This window comes from Coregonus lavaretus, assembly GCF_964263955.1.
Source record: "Coregonus lavaretus genome assembly, chromosome: 2".
Taxonomy (NCBI): Eukaryota; Metazoa; Chordata; class Actinopteri; order Salmoniformes; family Salmonidae; genus Coregonus; species Coregonus lavaretus.
The window spans coordinates 42,829,843-42,847,451 of NC_139989.1; the positions used below are offsets into that span (position 1 = coordinate 42,829,843).

The 17,609-nt window shown below is 45.4% G+C and overlaps 1 protein-coding gene across 1 annotated transcript; it reads right to left on the reverse strand.

Moving 5' to 3' along the window:
* Positions 1-369: 369 nt before the first annotated feature.
* Positions 370-8,059, reverse strand: LOC311148801 (KN motif and ankyrin repeat domain-containing protein 2-like). Its single transcript, XM_084185779.1, has 11 exons — positions 8,013-8,059; positions 6,143-7,576; positions 5,598-5,810; positions 5,385-5,499; positions 4,489-5,265; positions 4,270-4,357; positions 2,935-3,154; positions 2,528-2,670; positions 1,944-2,144; positions 1,134-1,232; positions 370-1,018 (listed from the first exon to the last, which is right to left on the reverse strand). The coding sequence occupies exons 1-11, from the start codon at positions 8,050-8,052 to the stop codon at positions 962-964; spliced, it is 3,387 nt and encodes a 1,128-aa protein (XP_084041905.1). The 5' UTR covers positions 8,053-8,059; the 3' UTR covers positions 370-961.
* Between the last annotated feature and the right edge of the window lie 9,550 nt (positions 8,060-17,609).

Consider the following 17,609-nt stretch of genomic DNA (forward strand, 5'->3'; position numbering starts at 1 on the left):
AATGTATCAATGTTGTGTGTCAAGTTGGTCAACTGTTAACAGTGTTGAGATCCATACCGTTATCTGTTAACAGTGTTGAGATCCATACCGTTATCTATGTGAAAACTACTGAAATTTGAATTGAATAAAAAGACACTATCAAAAATACTCTAGCGTAAATAAAGGTTGTGTAGAAATCTTGATCTATTGTACTGAATTAAACTGGAGTCCTGTATCAGAATTGTTTTAGCACCAATCAGCTGACTGATACAATCGATAAAGGACACTTCAGAGAGATAAGTGTATTTTAGAATGAAATGGGTGAATTAATCATTTTACAGTGATATGGGTGACTTTCGGCATTTCATAAATGATTGTGATGAGACAACATATTCCTACTGTGTCACTGCAACTGATCAATTATCAATGATATATAGAATGACATATATTGCTTGTACAGTAATAAGTAACAAATGCATATGAACAAAAAAGAAGCTACAATAATGAACTACGGTAAAGTAATACACTCTTGCTTATCTAGTGGCAATAAAATACACAAAATGAATGGAAGTGGGATTATTGCTGAGTTGAGTTTGTGTATTGAGCTATTACAATGGGAATTGCTTATTCTGTCATGTGAATATTATCTGAGATTGATTTCAACCAACACTGTAACAAAAAAACGGACTCTTGTGCATAAAGAACTGTATGTGAGTATAGCATCACAATGAATTCCTTTCTGTTTCAAGAAAAGATGCATTAGGATTGTGACAAGTGCTGGGTTTCATGCCGACATGTGCACATACAGTCCATACAGAGAGAAAATTACAATCACTCTCTCACACACAAATACACACAGACAGACTCACACACACACACACACGAACACACACATATACACAGATATCAACACTTGTGGTGGAATGGCTGAGGAGCTGGTTGAAGCGGTGCTGCTAAATTCGCCAAAAGTATCTAACAGTGGTCACTTTGTTTCACCAGAGGGGGGAGAGGATCCCAAAAGAGAAGACTTTGGTGATACCTTGAGGGTAAAACAATATTGTAAATCATCACCTGATGCAACCACACGTGAGTGTGTGTTGTTTGTTTGTTTTTGATCAAATGTGTACGGAAATTCTCTGTTTGACAACACTTACAGGGGAAGGAGGCTTGGCGAAGTTGAGGTGAGCGTAGAGAAGCACAGCGATGTCATTCTGACTGGCCTCAAGGGCTATGGACAGGGCTGAACTTCCATCCTAGTGGAGAGAGAGATCGATAATAACCAGAGGTTGGTTGCCAAAGAGAGAGAGAGTGAGAAAGGCAAGAGAAAGTAGGTCAGGCTGAGGGAGGGATGAGAGACAGGGTTGGGAACTGGTTCACGGAGCTGCACCACAGAGAGAGAGAGCAAATTAGAGAGTGCAGAGAGACAAAGACAGAGGAGAAAGTAAAAACAAACCTGTATAGACATGGGAGACAGACTCACAGACACTGTATATACATGGGAGACAGACTCACAGATACTGTATAGACATGGGAGACAGACTCACAGACACTGTATATACATGGGAGACAGACTCACAGACACTGTATAGACATGGGAGACAGACTCACAGACACTGTATAGACATGGGAGACAGACTCACAGACACTGTATAGACATGGGAGACAGACTCACAGACACTGTATAGACATGGGAGACAGACTCACAGACACTGCATAGACATGGGAGACAGACTTACAGACACTGTATAGACATGGGAGACAGACTCACAGACACTGTATAGACATGGGAGACAGACTCACAGACACTGTATAGACATGGGAGACAGACTCACAGACACTGTATAGACATGGGAGACAGACTCACAGATACTGTTAGACAGGGAGTAGGGAAAACGGGGTGGGAAAACAACCAAATAAAATGCTATGTAAAATCCTAGAAGCTTGGGAGTAGTTTGTTGACTTACGTTATCAGTGAGGGTGACATCACAGCCTGGCACAGACAGCAGCTGACGAACGATATCGACGTGGCCGTGCTCGCAAGCACACATGAGTGCCGTGGAGCCATCATCGTCGCGGATGTTGACCTGTGCCCCGCAGGAGAGCAGCGCCCGTACCATGTCCCCTCGGCCGTGACTCACCGCCAGCATCAACGCCGTCTGACCCGCCTAACAACACACAACAGTTACCGGTTAGGAGGGCCTCGAGTTTTACCAGTCTCCTGACCATGTGACCTTCTGACCTGGAAAAACTCCAGGCAGTAGTTATAAGAGCTGGCCGAACACCCAGTCAGCTTTTCTTACACAAAATTACAAAACCATTGGAGGTTAAACAAAAGACATGTCCTGGCCCAACATAACCAATTGTGAATTTTCATTCCATCAGAACATAGATAGAATGTGGAGCTATCAACAACATACATGCAAAGGAGCTATCTAACTGAAGTAGCTCAAATAGCCATTTTGTCAGGGGCTTTGGAGGGAAGTCATTGGTTTGCCTGAGCTTGGCTGTGTGCAGGGAGCCCTGCTGTCCATCAGGGGGCATAGTGTACCTGGCTGGCCTTGGCATTCACGTCCCCTGTGCGCAGCAGCTGCAGGACTGTGTGAAGGTCACTGTCAGAGTGGAAGGCAGCCAGAGCTGTCAGCATGATGGCAGTGTAGCCTGCCTTGTTTTGCTTGTCAGCATTGCACAGGCCTGACAGGGAGCGAGAGAGAGCAGGACACGTTTATTATGGGAATTATATTCCTAAACCATTCCACTAACAGTCATGCAGTACATAAAGGTTATACATACAGTCAATTGTATCTATGGCCCTTTGGCAGACCACAAGTCTGTGTTAGATATATACATTCATACAGTGCTGATCCATATACTGTACAAACAAACCAAACACTTACTTGCCCACCATTCAAACCACCATTCTCTGTCTGTAAACACTCACATCCCCCAGTCACTCACCAGTGTCCAGCAGCAGCTTGACCACAGGGAAGTTGGAGTGGGAGACGGTGTAGTGCAGGGCCGTGTTGCCGTTGCCGTCGGCCATATTGACCACAAACTTCAGCAGCTGTTGGGAGACGGACGAGAAGGTGTCCATATAGGCCCTGACAGCGGCAGTGTCAGCTGCCTTGTGACAGGACACACGCAGCCACTCCTGGAGCACTGTGGTGTAGGCTGTCCTCTGGGGAGGGAAAACACAGACTGGTCTCAGACTAACAACCAGACAGGACTGGTCAAAGACTAACTCACACTGTTTATGATACACTTACAGTACCAGTCAAAAGTTTGGACACACCTACTCATTCCAGGGTTTTTCTTTATTTTTACTATTTTCTACATTGTATAATAATAGTGAAGACATCAAAACTATGAAATAACACATATGGAATCATGTAGTAACCAAAAAAGTGTTAAACAAATATATTATATATTTGAGATTCTTCAAAGTAGCCACCCTTTGCCTTGATGACAGCTTTGCACACTCTTGGCATTCTCTCAACCAGCTTCATGAGGTAGTCACCTGGAATGCATTTCAATTAACAGGTGTGACTTGTTAAAAGTTAACCAGCATGGCTACCACAGCATTCTGCAGCGATACGCCATCCCATCTGGTTTGCGCTTAGTGGGACTATCATTTGTTTTTCAACAGGACAATGACCAAACACACCTCCAGGCTGTGTAAGGGCTATTTGATCAAGAAGGAGAGCGATGGAGTGCTGCATCAGATGACCTGGCCTCCACAATCACCCAACCTCAACCCAATTGAGATGGTTTGGGATGAGTTGGACCGCAGAGTGAAGGAAAAGCAGCCAACAAGTGCTCAGCAAATGTGGGAACTCCTTCAAGACTGTTGGAAAAGCATTCCAGGTGAAGCTGGTTGAGAGAATGCCAAGAGTGTGCAAAGCTGTCATCAAGGCAAAGGGTGGCTACTTTGAAGAATCTAAAATAATAGTTTGATTTGTTTAACACTTTTTTGGTTACTACATAATTCCATATGTGTTATTTCATCGTTTTGATGTCTTCACTATTATTCTACAATGTGGAAAATAGTAAACATAAAGAAAAACCCTTGAATGAGTAGGTGTGTCCAAACTTTTGACTGGTACTCTATGAATGTAGGCCTAACAGCTTTAGCTTAATGGGATAACCCAGTATTGTAAAGTGCAGGAGACCCGAGTTCAAATCCCGGTCGGTTACATGAACACAATCATGTAGAAAGTGACTATATGAAATGGCTGGTCACAGATTAAGTAATCTAAACTGGCATGGTGGGCAGAGTAAAAGAGAATAGCATACCGCTCCTTGCTGGCTGAAAGCATTTGGTTCACCCAGGGCTTTCTGCAGGGCATGGAGAGATGCCATCAGGCTCTCACTCAACTCCAGTCTGAGGGAGATGAAAGAAAACACAGCAAATTCAAGCAAACACATACAAACACAATATCATACTGCACATGAGATCACTGATGGAATGACAAATCTACAGATGTTGGCTTTAAAATGGTTATGCTGGTTTACCTGGTTTGTTGATTGGCTGATGAAGTAGCATTTGAGGCGTTTTCAGGTGCTGGCGTCGAGGCTGATGATTGGATTATCCTCTGCTGGGAGCTTTGTTCAGTGGCTGAGGATTGGGTAGCCCCATGCTGAGGGGCGAGGTCAGTAGTTTGTGATTTGATGGCATCTAGCTGAACGGTGACATCAGTGGTACTTGATTGGGTGACACCCTTCTTTACTTCCGGATTAGTGGCTTCTGGTTGGCATCTGGGTGGCTTGGGGGGTGCAGAACAGGTAGGTGCTGATTGGACGGTGCACTGCTCAGGTGTAGTGGGTTCAGTGCTTGTATTTATGGAGGTACTCTCCTGAGGGATGGGGTCTGGGACCGATGATTGGGCAATACTCTCCTGACGGACACAGTCATTGGCTGGAGACGGGTAGGTACTCTCAGTGGGGGCGGAGTCAGAGTCTGGTGGCTGAGAGGCACATTGCTGCATGGCAGTGTTCAAGGCTGGTGATACGGTGGCTACATGCTGTAGTCCTATGCTTATGGCTGCTGATTGGCTGGTGCTCCGCTCAGAGGCAGGTTCACAGGCTGGTGGTTGGATGGTAGTGGCTGGGAGCGGGGTGGCCTGCTCTACCTTTGTGGAGGAGACTGGGACTGCTGCTGCTTGCTGGTGCTGTCCTGCTGCACCCTCTGCTGCTGCTGCTGGTAGTTTATCTGTGGTCTCATGGTATTCACTGGCATCACTCTCCTCTGAACTCTCACTGCTACTGTCGTCTGAGGAGGTGGACTCATACCTGCAGGACAGGACAGGGGGAACTCATCTATCACACACATCAACTCACAATCTCTGTAGTGTAACATGAATACACTGTTACACATAAACAATGTCATACACTATCAATAACACACATACCCTCCATTGACTCCAATGAACTGCAGGTTCTTCTTGGTGGATGGAGAGCCATGTTCTACCTCTGCCTTATGTTTCATAATGGACCTCAGGGCGGTCTGGGGAGAGGCTGCTGCAGCTGGAGAGGACACCCAATGTTGCCACAATGTTATGTTACGTCAGGGACAGTTAGCGGGAGGGTTAAGGTAAGGAGTTGTACTAATGGTCCATAGTTACCTGGCTTTGATGGGTCTTCTTGAGACTGGACTGTGTTTATGGCAGTGTGCTGGGGTGTCTCTCCTTCCTTCAGATGCAGTAAAGCCATCTGATTACCAATGGTATCAATGGCGATGGCAGGATTAGTGACAGGCACAGAGGTGGACAGCTCACTTCTTAGGACCTCTCTGACCTGTTTGGATGAGATGGCGATGGGCAGCTCAACAGGTGCATCTGGAGGAATGGAAAGGAAGAGGACAAAAGATGGAAGGGATCAACAATCAAAGAAAACTCATGGTTTTTCAACCAAACAACTTATTGTTATAGAAAACATTTTACAATTTAGAAGACACTCTTATCCAGAGCGACTTACATGAGCAATTAGGGTTAACTGCCTTGCTCAAGGGCACAGACAGAGTTTTTACCTAGTCGGGTCAAGGATTCGTACCAGCGACCTTTCGGTTACTGGCCCAACGCTTTTAACCACTAGACTACCTGCTGCCCCATTTAAACCTACTTCATTTAATTTGATATCACTTTTAACTTATCACTGAAGTCAGACCTACCCTCTGGGCCCAGGGCCTGTGCATGTCCTCTGTGAGTTCCCTCCAGGACTGTACCACCTGGAGGGAGGGAGGGGGAGCTGCACCTCTCTGCTCGGAGCAACGTGCCCACCCCCACCACAGTGGCTGGTTGCTCCAGCGTGTACACCTGGATTCCCACAGTCCTCTGCGCCCGGTGATAGGGCTGCTGGGTAAAGCTGACTACCGTCTGCAGGCTGCGTCCCTGCTGTTCTTGCCAGCTCAGACTGCTAGCCCTGACCGAGTGGTTTGCCTGAGGGGCCTGAGCTGCCTGAGCCTGCCTCTCCCTCTGAGCTGCCTGCACCTCCTGCATTGTCCTCTTCAGCTGGCCCTCCAGCTGGCCCACTTGGCTCTTCAGGGCCTCTGTCTCCGGCACCAGCCCCAGGTCCTGCTCCTGCACCCCAACGCCCACATCCACCTGCCGGCTGCCCCTCGTCTCCTCTGGTCCCACCCCAATGGTACGCACTTCCCTCCGCCCAGCCGGCCGCGCTCCACCCACGATCACTGTGTCCTCGATCTCACAGCCTGAGTCTGCCTGCGGCCTGGAGCCCTCGGGGGTGGTGGGGGTGGTGGGGGACAGAGGCCCTGCAGCAGCCCTGGTGGTGGCTCCAGCTCCAGAGCTCACCTCCTCCTCTGGGATGTCGATGTAGAGCTCCCCTCGGGGCCGGCCCGCTCTGCCAAAGCCCAGGGTGTGTCCCAGGAACTTCTGGCTCTTCAGCTGGACACTTAGCTGCCTCTTCTCCTCCTGCAGCACAGAAATCTTCACCTGGAGCACAGGGATGGTCTTCACCTGCTCCTCCAGCTCTCGGATCTTCCTGAGAGCCACCGCCATCTGCTCTCTCACATGCTGCAGGTGGGCCGGGGTGGGCGACACAGGTGTGGAGAGGCCTGAGCTCATGGGGGTGAAGGAGCCCGTTCCTCCTCCATGGGTGCGGTTGTAGCTGTGGGCGCTGCTCAGGGAGGTGGTGGATCCGGCCATGCTATTGTGCATGCTACCCAGTGTGCTGGAGAACCTCCTGGGGGCGCCTTCTTTCTCTTCCTCCAACTTCCTGCGGGCATCCAGCAGGGTCTTCTCCACCCGGGCCGTGCTGAAGCTGGGCCTCTGGGAGTGGGAGCTATGTGGGTGGTAGCCTGGGGCGCAGTAGGAGAAGGATGATTGGCGGCTGTCCTGGCTGGTGTTGGAGCACAGGGACTCTGTGGAGGTCCACCAGGAGCCTGTGTAGCCGTACCCCCGGGGGAGAGACCCGTAGCGGGGCCGGCGCTGGACGGGCACCTTCTTGATGGTGTTGCCCTTCTCGATGTCGTTGACATACTTGAGGAAGTCCAGGTCCAGACGGTAGCCGTAGGGGGTCTCCACAGAGTAGGGCGCCTCCTGCTCCTTCCCATGCAGGGAGGGGGGAGCGGATGGGATAAGCTTCCCTGCAGGCAACAGGAAATATAGTTAAAACAAGCGGAAATCTGCCGTCTAATCTTGGACTCAGACTTCAGAAAATAGCATTATCTCTCAGGGATACTGAGTGTTTGGGTATGTACTCTAATAGTAGGTCCACAAAGTATGATAAATAAAGTAGTAGGTTATAGCCAGACCTTGATGGATGTAAGATATCTAAAGTCCTTAGGTTGATCTAAGTTATTTTGGATGTTAAATACTTTAGGCCATGGCCGATTAAGTTAAATCCTGGACTAAAAAGTATGCCCAATGGAGAATCTCTGTTGAAATGACTTTTTAGTCTTAATCTGTGTCTTGGAAAGAGTCCCTACATGAGAAATTGATTATCCACTCACATGATAGTTTGTGGGAGATGATTCAGTATTATGATGTTAAGAAATAGAAAGAGTAAAGTTAGGACCATACCTCCTGGGAAGCTGGGGTCCATGTGCAGCACCTGAGCCATGATGTCACACGTTTACCCACAAAACCTCACCTGGGGGAGAGGAAGACACATTAAAACAAACCTATCAAACACTTCCACAACACAGTCAGAACTCCTAATGGAGCAACCCACTGCAAGATGGTTGCCAATACCGTAAACACAATGGGGGGGATACCATAGATACACCAACAGGGGAAAGGCCAATGAGTACACTCATTGAAAAAAAGGTGATATCTAGAACCTTAAAGGGTTCTTCGGCTGTCCCCATAGGAAAACCCTTTGAATAACCTTTTTTGGCTACAGGTAGAACTATTTTCATTCCAGGTGGAATCCTTTCTATAGAGGGTTCTACATGGAACCCAAAAGGGTTATACCTGGAACCGAAAAGGATTCTACCTGGAACCAAAAAGGGTTATTCTATGGGGACAGCCGGAGAACCCTTTTGGAACCCTTTTTTCTAAGTGTAGGGCCACAATGACAACCCTTGTAGTTGAAGAGTCTCTCTTTCTCATGGGGGTGGAGAGTATAAACTGGGTTTGTATTGGTCAATATCCTGCTTTGTTGGGATGGCCTGAGAGTTTAATTGGTCATACTGTAGGATGGCCATATGGTGGGTTGGCTATATCTAACATCTTGTTTATGTCCCTAAGAATCTCTCTGTTTGATATTTAGCCTCAATCAATTTGCCATTTCTCTGCTTTTCTGTCTGCTTGTTTTCAGTGTTTCTTTCTGCTTGATAGTACATCTTTTGTTTGTTTCTGGTTCTAATATTCTGAGGAGGATAAGAGTTAGAAGGGGAAAGTTTCCTGGCAGCTTATTCCAGAAGAGAGAGGTTGGAGGCTGCCAGTTACAGCCTTATTAGGAATCATATGTGAACACTAACAGAGGTTCTCGATTTAGGGTTTACTTACACTCTCGCCCTTTCTTTCTCTCCCACTCTTTTTCCATTTCTTTCCCCCTCTCTGTTCCCTCTCTCCGTCTCTCCCTCCCTCCCTCCTCTTTCATTCTTTCTCTCCCCCTGTACTCGTCAGCTGATGATAAAGAGATTTCAGCTGACCACTGTCTCCCCCATCCCCCTTCCCTCTCCTCTTGCTCCCATACACTCAACACAGGATAGTACATTCACCACATTAAACACAATCAAAACAATGACCAAATGCACATTGGGATCGACACTGAGAAATCCAATGCATATTTCATGTTGTTGTGAATTTTCTTACTGTTAGCCTACTAGATGTCTTGCTATTGGCGTACTAGCATTTCTGTTTGGAAGTTAATAGTGATGACCAAGCCATTTGTCAGACACACTTTGCAGTTTCTGTCCGCTTGTGGCAAGCGGAAAGTGACATGCTGCCAGCGATGACATACTGCCCACAACGACGGGGTCTCTGATTCCGTGTGTCTCCCCGGCCGCTAAATGTTAACTTTCTAGGTCATTCATTTGTGGGAACTGGGGATGTACTGTTTCAGCATTACATCTCTTTCATTAGCCACTGGAGCTTGACCAGCTGAATCTGTAAAACAGACATCAAAAGTTTGGACCTGAATTGATTTTGTTCTCAGGGCATACTTAGTTCGTCTTAGTTCATGCCCAGTTTTCTGTTCTGTTCCATCAGCAGGAAATGAGTCTCTCTCTGCTCATTTCAATTTCTGTCTCTCCCCTCACTCGTCCTCTCCCTCTCTCTAATCTCATGACTCTCATCAGTGCCTGTTAATGCTCTGGCCCGTTTCAGGGAAAGTAGGGCACTTGAAAACATTGACTAAATTGACTTGGTATTTTTGAAGCCTGTATATTTCTGTATACTGTAGCTCTCCCTATCTCTGTCTTTCTCACACTGATATGGCCACACACACAGACATGCACGCCCATGCAAACACACACACACACAGATACGCACACGAACAACACCCCCCCCACCACACACACAAAGAAGAATGTAAACAATTTGATATGATCAAAGAAACGTTGAAAAGTTGACCTCTGCAAAAAGATGGCAGGACATGTAGTGTTAGTATCAAAGTAGTTGCAACAAATCAAATGCCTTCTTAGGTGTATTGTGTAATGTGCATTGCCTGGTATGAGTACAGTATAAATGCTTATGTGAGCGTATCTGAAATATGGAATGTGAGTGTGTCAGATGTCTGTGAGAATGAACAGGAAGGTGGAGGTCTGGTTGACAAGGGGACAGTTGATGAGATATAATTAGAGTGTTCAGTTCAGATACACAGCGTGACAAACATCCCAGCCCTCAGCAACGACGACGGCCAAAACTGTCCTCTCCTCTCTACACGCTCTTTCTCTCTCTCTTTCTCCTTCTCATCCTAACTCTCTATTTTGTTTAATATTCCTTTATTTTCCTACTCACATCAAGTGAACACGTACTCTGTTACGATCCGCTCTCTCGTCTCTCTATTTAATGCTTTGCCTGCTGCTCCAATTCCTCCCCTCCCCCAAACCTTCTGCATCTGCCTCTACAACAGTGCCTCATTGGGTGTTTGTGTGTGTGTGTGCACATATGCTTGTGTGTGTGAGCGTCTGTGCCCACCCGTAAGTGTGTGTCTGCCGTGTCTGTGTGCTCCACCATGTATGTGGGTGACCTTACTCAAAAAATCTAATCAAATCAAATTGTATTGGTCACATACACATATTTAGCAGATGTTATTGTGGGTGTAGCGAAATGCTTGTGTTCCTAGCTCCAACAGTGCAGTAGTATCTAACTCCCTCTCTCTCTTGGCTGTAAACAGTGTTCCATTGAGATGATATTGAACAGAATCCAGTGTACCCCCCACTCCTCCTCAGCAGCACCAGCACAGCCAACCAACCAACCATTCTTCAGTGATACACTCCCAGACCCAGACCTTAACCTCCTCCTCTCCTCCACCAGCCATTCTCTACCCTCCTCCAGGAGGAATGCGTTGCCCCAGACTGATGCCCCCTCCCCTCCTCCCCACATTCCAGACCAGCGGAAGTTAACATTGCCCGCCTCCAGGGTCCCCACTCCGACTAGTAAGATTAGAAATCAAGGGGAGAAAAACTCAGATCCTTCAAGCACAAAATAGGATGTCTCTGAGACTCCTGATGTCCTGTTGGATGCCAGAGTGGCTACGTGATTGCTGCTTTGCTACTTTTAATCATTGTGACTTGTTGCAACATTGATACACCGAAGCTGTTTCAGAATGTGCTAATATACCGCTACATTGTTATTACACAGTCCCTCACTAAAAGCTACTTTAGTGCCTCACCTGTATCAAAACTACATACCACACTTCTTACAACACATACACAAATCTTTGTGATCAGAGGAGGGTGACCACCACGGTTAGTAGGTAAGATACAGTAGGTTTAGTTCTGGGAGAAAACTCTCAGGGCTAGTCCTTCAACTTCAGTCAGGTGATAAAGATGAGCAAAAAAGACTGTATAAAATGAATAATACAAATACTGAGTTATATTGTATGCAGATGTTTTTTGGGAAAAATGATATTTTATACTAATACAATAGCTCAGAGAAAGAGAGGGGTCAAAAATTATTGGCACCCCCGTTTTCAATTGCTTTCAATACCTCACCTTGCGAGGATAATGGCAAGGTGATTTTTTATGAGATCGGAGAACACATTGGGAGGGATCTTACACCCTTTTTCCATAACTAATTTTTCCAGATCCTTTATCTGCTCTTATGGACTGCCCTCTTCAATTCAAACCACATGTTTTCAATGGGGTTCAAGTCCGGAGACTGAGATGGCCATTGCAAAATGTTGACTTTGTGGTCAATTAACAATTTCTTTGTGGCTTTTGATGTGTGCTTGGGGTTATTGTTTTGCTGGAAGATCAACTTGAGGCCAAGTTTCTGCCTCCAGGCAGAGGCAACCAGTTTTGTGGCCAAAATGTCCTGGTACTGGGTAAAGTTATTTTGGATCTCAGTGCCGAGTTTGATAATATTGACTAACATCCCAGCTGGATAGTTGGGGGAATCTCCGCCGTTGCCCTCGCCTGGTTCAGGTCATATCTATGAGGCAGATGTTTCTCAGTGAGCATGGGTGATTCAGTATCACCCTAGCACCTATTCACTATGGTGTCCCACAGGGGTCAATTCTGGGCCCCATCCTTTTCCCCCTGTACATGCTTCCCCTTGGTGACATCATCCGCAATAATAACATTCAGTTTCACTGCTATGCAGATGACACAAAGCTTTATTTACCAATCAGACCCAGTGACCAAGCTAGCGTAGCTCCCCTTCACAAGTGTCTTGCTGACATCAAATGTTGGATGTCTGACAATTTTCTCCAGCTCAATGATAAGAAATCAGAGGTTGTTTTATTTGGCCCCGACCTTGCTAGAACCCAGATTGTGAATAACCTTAGTCATTTGTCCACCAATGTAAAGCCTACGGCCAGAAACCTTGGTGTCTTCTTTGACCCTGACCTAAACCTCGAGCTGCATGTAAAGAAAGTTGTCCAGTCCTGCTTTTATCATCTAAGAAATATAGCTAAAGAGATATAGCTGGAGAAAGTTATACACGATTTAAATTTCCTCATGCCTAGATTACAGTAACTCTTTGTATAAATGTCTCAGTCAGAAATCACTCCATCGTCAATGGATTTGAACAGGCACCAGAAAATGTAACCATATTACACTTATTTTAGCTACCAGTCACTTTTAGAATAGATTAAAAAGATATATTAATCACATTTAAAGGAAAGATTCACCCATTTTGAATGTTATATCATTTTTGGCCATCTCTGAGCGATGTTCTATCGATTCCTGGGGTCATTTCCTGTTTTGATGTGTATTTGATCTCTTGCCGTTCACGCAGACAGAAAGACAGCTGATATGATGTAGCATTGTGACCAGGGCTCTCACTACACTGGAAGTTAATAGGAAAATGACTTTTAGATCGCGAAAACGTCAAACATACATGTCAGATTTCAATACTGGCCAATGTCACAACGTGGGAGGTTGTCTTCTCTCGAATGAGCCATTTATAATATTTTTGCGATATTCCTACCTCCAGAAATGTGTAATTTAACAGAAGGTCCCCCACATTTCTGCAATTTCTCTGCATCCTCAGTCCAGGGTGCATGGTGCTGTTGCGAATGTCAGACTCCACTCTGCAAGGCACATCGATCTGCTGATTGAACATGGTGAGATTGTAGACTCTTAAATTGATAGTACAGTTTGTTTAGGCGGTTTTACAGCTAACTAGCTACTTTACATGCTGATATTGACTTTGGTATTATTGCGTGTAGCTACATTTGCTAGCTAGAAAGACAGGCATAGAAAGACGCCTGAGCAGAGTCCACACTTCCGGAAGTTAGGTTGAAAATACTTTATCCCTGAAAACCAGAAACATCCGCTTTCTGCCAATGCAGGCAAGGCTGGCTAGCTAGCTACCTAGCTAGGTAGCTAGCCAGCCCATAGAGAGAGCATTGCATTGTGGGTTCTGTAGTCGACTTGAGATGCATCAGATTTCATGTTGCTACCAACCTTATTATAACGACAATCTCAGATATTTTATCTCCCTACGAGCCAGGACGCATCCTGAGATCCTCTGGCAGGCACTGTTGGCCATTCCAAAGTCTAGGTTGAAAATGAAAGGAGACCGGGCATTTGCCATTGGGGCCCCTAGACTTTGGAATGGCCTTCCTTTTGGAATGGCCTTCCAGAGTAGATCAGGCTTGCAGATACTGTGCTTCTTTTTAAATCCCTGCTGAAGACACACTTTTATGAAGATGTATGATTTCAATGTATGATTTTAATTAGCTATATTTTTTCAACAGTGGTCAAAGAGCTCTATTTTCATGTCATGCAACAAAAGTAAACACCTGGAGTTTGCTAAACTTGGATTGGAACCGGTGCTATGGTCAGATGACATGAAAATAGAGCTCTTTGGCCATGCACACCAGTGATGGGTTTTACATCTAAAGAAAGATGCATATACAGAAAATAACCCCATACCTACTGTAAAATATGGTGATGGATCTTTGATGTTATGTGGCTATTTTTCTTCCACTGGTCCTGGGGCCCTTGATAGGGTCAATGGCATTATGATTTTTACCCAGTACCAGGACTTGAACCCCATTGAAAACCTGTGGTTTGAATTGAAGAGGGCAGTCCATAAGCGCAGACAAAGAATATCAAGGATCTGGAAGGATTCTGTATGGAGTGTCTCCTGAGTGTCTCCTGAGTGGCACAGTGGTCTAAGGCACTGCATCGCAGTGCTAACTGTGCCACTAGATCCTGGTTCGAATCCAGGCTCTGTCGCAGCCGGCCGTGACCGGGAGACTCATGGGCGGCGCACAATTGGCCCAGCGTCGTCCAGGGTAGGGGAGGGAATGGCCGGCAGGGATGTAGCTCAGTTGATGGAGCATGGCGTTTGCAACGCCAGGGTTGTGGGTTCGATTCCCACGGGGGGCCAGTATAAAAAATATATATATATTCACTAACTGTAAGTCGCTCTGGATAAGAGCGTCTGCTAAATGACTAAAAATTTAAATGTAAATGTAATGGAGGAATGGCCTAAGATCACTCCCAATGTGTTCTCCAACTCATATTTTTTTTTAACGACTCAGTGTCGCTATCCTTGCAAGGTGAGGTATTGAAAGGTATTGAAAGGTATTGAAAACAGGGGTGGCAATCATTTTAACCCCTATCTTTTTTAGAAAAATTACTTTACTGAGCAATTGTATTAGTATAAAATAATATAATTTCCAATTTTTTTGGAGCATACAATATCGCTCAGTATTTGTATTATTTATTTTATACAGTCTTTTTTGTTCCTCTTTATCAAGGGTGTCAATAATTTTGGACCTGACTGTATGTCCAACACATTGTCTTTATTCACTGTTTCACCTCCTTTTTATTGCCACGACAAGGGATTAAGCTTTGCTTATAGCAAAGTAAGAAATACCTTGGTTCCCTCTACCCAGAGAAAATCTTTATAGAATTTTCCACCCACGTCTTAAATAGCAACCTTTTGTGTGATTGCTATTCCGCACAAGGTTGGGAATGGGAATGGTTTATGAATTAGGAAAAGAGGGATTTATTTTCTGCTCCTTACCAGCTGCTCAGAGTGCTGCAATGATGGTCTCCTCCTCCACCCCAATCTCCTCACTCTGGCTTCTCTTCTCTCCTCTTTTTCTTCTCTCCCCTCTTTCTCACGGCCAGCACCTGAGCACAGCATGGAGGAAAAGAATGGGAAGATAAACTAGGGATAAATGCAACCAAGTTACAAATGAAGCAGATCATTGAGGTACCAGGTGAATCTAACCAGCCATCAAATTTCCAAACATCCATGACAACTCTTAACAGGTCCATCACATCCTCTCCAGAGGGCTACAAACAGGCCTATCATACAAAAGAGGGATTAGCCAATGTTTAGGCAGGTTACCAAGGACTGGTTACTGTAACACTAAACCACCCAGGTCTGCGTTGGAAAACCAACCTCAGAAACACATTCCACCACCTTAGAGTGACAGCTCCTCACATGAAAAACATCCTTTTCATCTCACTACAACATGCCAATCAAACTCACCTCCCTACAGAGCGAGGAACGAGTAGATGGACCTAATTTCAGAGCAACGACAGACCTCCATGCAGCTAGAACCTTTAGAAACCTTCTCATCCCTCAGTCTGAACCACAACAACACAGACTGCTGTGTGGCTAATGAACCCAAGGCTGGCTGGGGCTGGGAACCTCCCTGCCATGCATGACATTGAGCAATGTTTTCAGTTTTCAGGCACTTCTTGACTCACATTCTTGAACCCAGTGCCATGTAACACACCCCTCTGGTTTCACAGGAACACCCCAATATCTTGCCAAGGCCTCTCCGCAACATTACCTATACATACGCATGATTTACAAGGAATACAGCCAATATTCCCTATCTGCAAAATCTTGTGACAAATGCGTGCAAGTTCCAGGAGATAAGCTGCATGATAATGGAGGCTCTTTCTTTTTCTCATACCTTGGCTTTCACTGCAAAGTCTGGGACCTAGCTAGTACATTCCACTGTGGAGTTGTTGCCAAATGACGTCGGTGATTTCCATTTACAGAATGTCACATTATGAACTTTTATCTTACTCAGTCCATTGTTGAATACTTTTGTCATGGGACAGAGGGAGGGAAGGAGAGAGAGAGATAAACAGAGCCTTATAGAGGAATGACAGCCAAATCACAAAGAGCCATTCATTCAGCCCCTAGTTCCACAGCTGGTTCTAATATAGAGCTGGGAGGGGCAGAGAGAGAGAGAGAGAGAGAGAGAGAGAGAGAGAGAGAGAGAGAGAGAGAGAGAGAGAGAGAGAGAGGGCGAGAGAGAGAGAGAGAGAGAGAGAGAGAGAGAGAGAGACAGTACAATGATCACCCCGTATTTACATACACAAATAAGAGGGAGAGAGAAAGGAGAGAAAGAGGAGAGAGGCAGAGAGATGGTGAGAGAGAGAAATATATATATAGAGAGAGAGACCATTACAGCCAAGAAAATAAGCCAAAAAAAACACGTAATGGTGTCTGAGGCCCTGTTGTGGATCCAGACACTGTCAGAGAGCAGAAATACAAACAGGCAGGCCCAGTGATGATAAGCGACCAATGTCTGGAAGTCTGTGTACATGTCTTAGACTCCTACTCTTATCAGTCATCACAAATCTATAAAAAATGTGATTCTATCATACTAGAAAGCATCAGTAAATATCACAATAGAGTATAATAACAGTGTAATAACTAGTCTATACAGACTATAAAATGTCATCACTAAACTAAAAGACAGTATATACCAATGTGTATGTAGTGCCCAGTGTTATGAGGTAGGAGGTAGGCTATGCAAACTTTTGTGTACATTCTTGTTTTTGTGAAAGAGTCAAACAGTTCTGAAGAGATAGGTTAACACACACTCCCACGTCTGCACCCGCTACCCTTTCATCGCACAGCTGAAAACACACAGACACACACGGGCACAGATGCACGCGCACACACACACGCACACACTCCAGGATCATTTGAGCCCATGGGACTCCCACAGATCCACAAACACAGCTGAATCATTTCAGTTCATTGTTTCAGGTATAAGCTCTGAAGAAACAAATATGGAGGGCATACAGTAACTCTGTTCTCATCTTCCATCTAAACATGCTGGGAAATTGTAGGGGTGAGTACCAAATCCACCATGACAGTAGTAACCTTTCAACAGCAGCAGTGAGATGAAAACATGCACCCACTCAAAAGATAAAATCACCAAGCAAAGGCACCCAACACTACAACCACTCAACACTAGACCCCAGACTGGAAGAGGGCACATCATGGGTAACACTTTTTCACTGTACATTATAAAGGATATACACTACCGTTGAAAAGTTTGGGGTCACTTAGAAATGTCCTTGTTTTCTAAAGAAAAGCCATTTTTTTTGTCCATTAAAATGACATAAAATTGATCAGAAATACAGTGTAGACATTGTTAATGTTGTAAATGGCTATTGTAGCTGGAAACGGCTGATTTTTTATGGAATATCTACATAGGCGTACAGAGGCCCATTATCAAAGAAAAAGCCATTTCTCAGACTGGCCAATAAAAATAAAATATTAAGATGG

Excerpts from the sequence above, each read along its gene's own strand:
- LOC311148801 (XM_084185779.1), bottom strand. The coding sequence starts at position 8,052 with ATGGCTCAGGTGCTGCACATGGACCCCAGCTTCCCAGGAG. Across the intron at positions 5,500-5,597 it reads AGAAGACCCATCAAAGCCAG|CTGCAGCAGCCTCTCCCCAG; the intron begins GTAACTATGGAC and ends TGTCCTCTCCAG. Across the intron at positions 2,145-2,527 it reads TGAATGCCAAGGCCAGCCAG|GCGGGTCAGACGGCGTTGAT; the intron begins GTACACTATGCC and ends GTGTGTTGTTAG.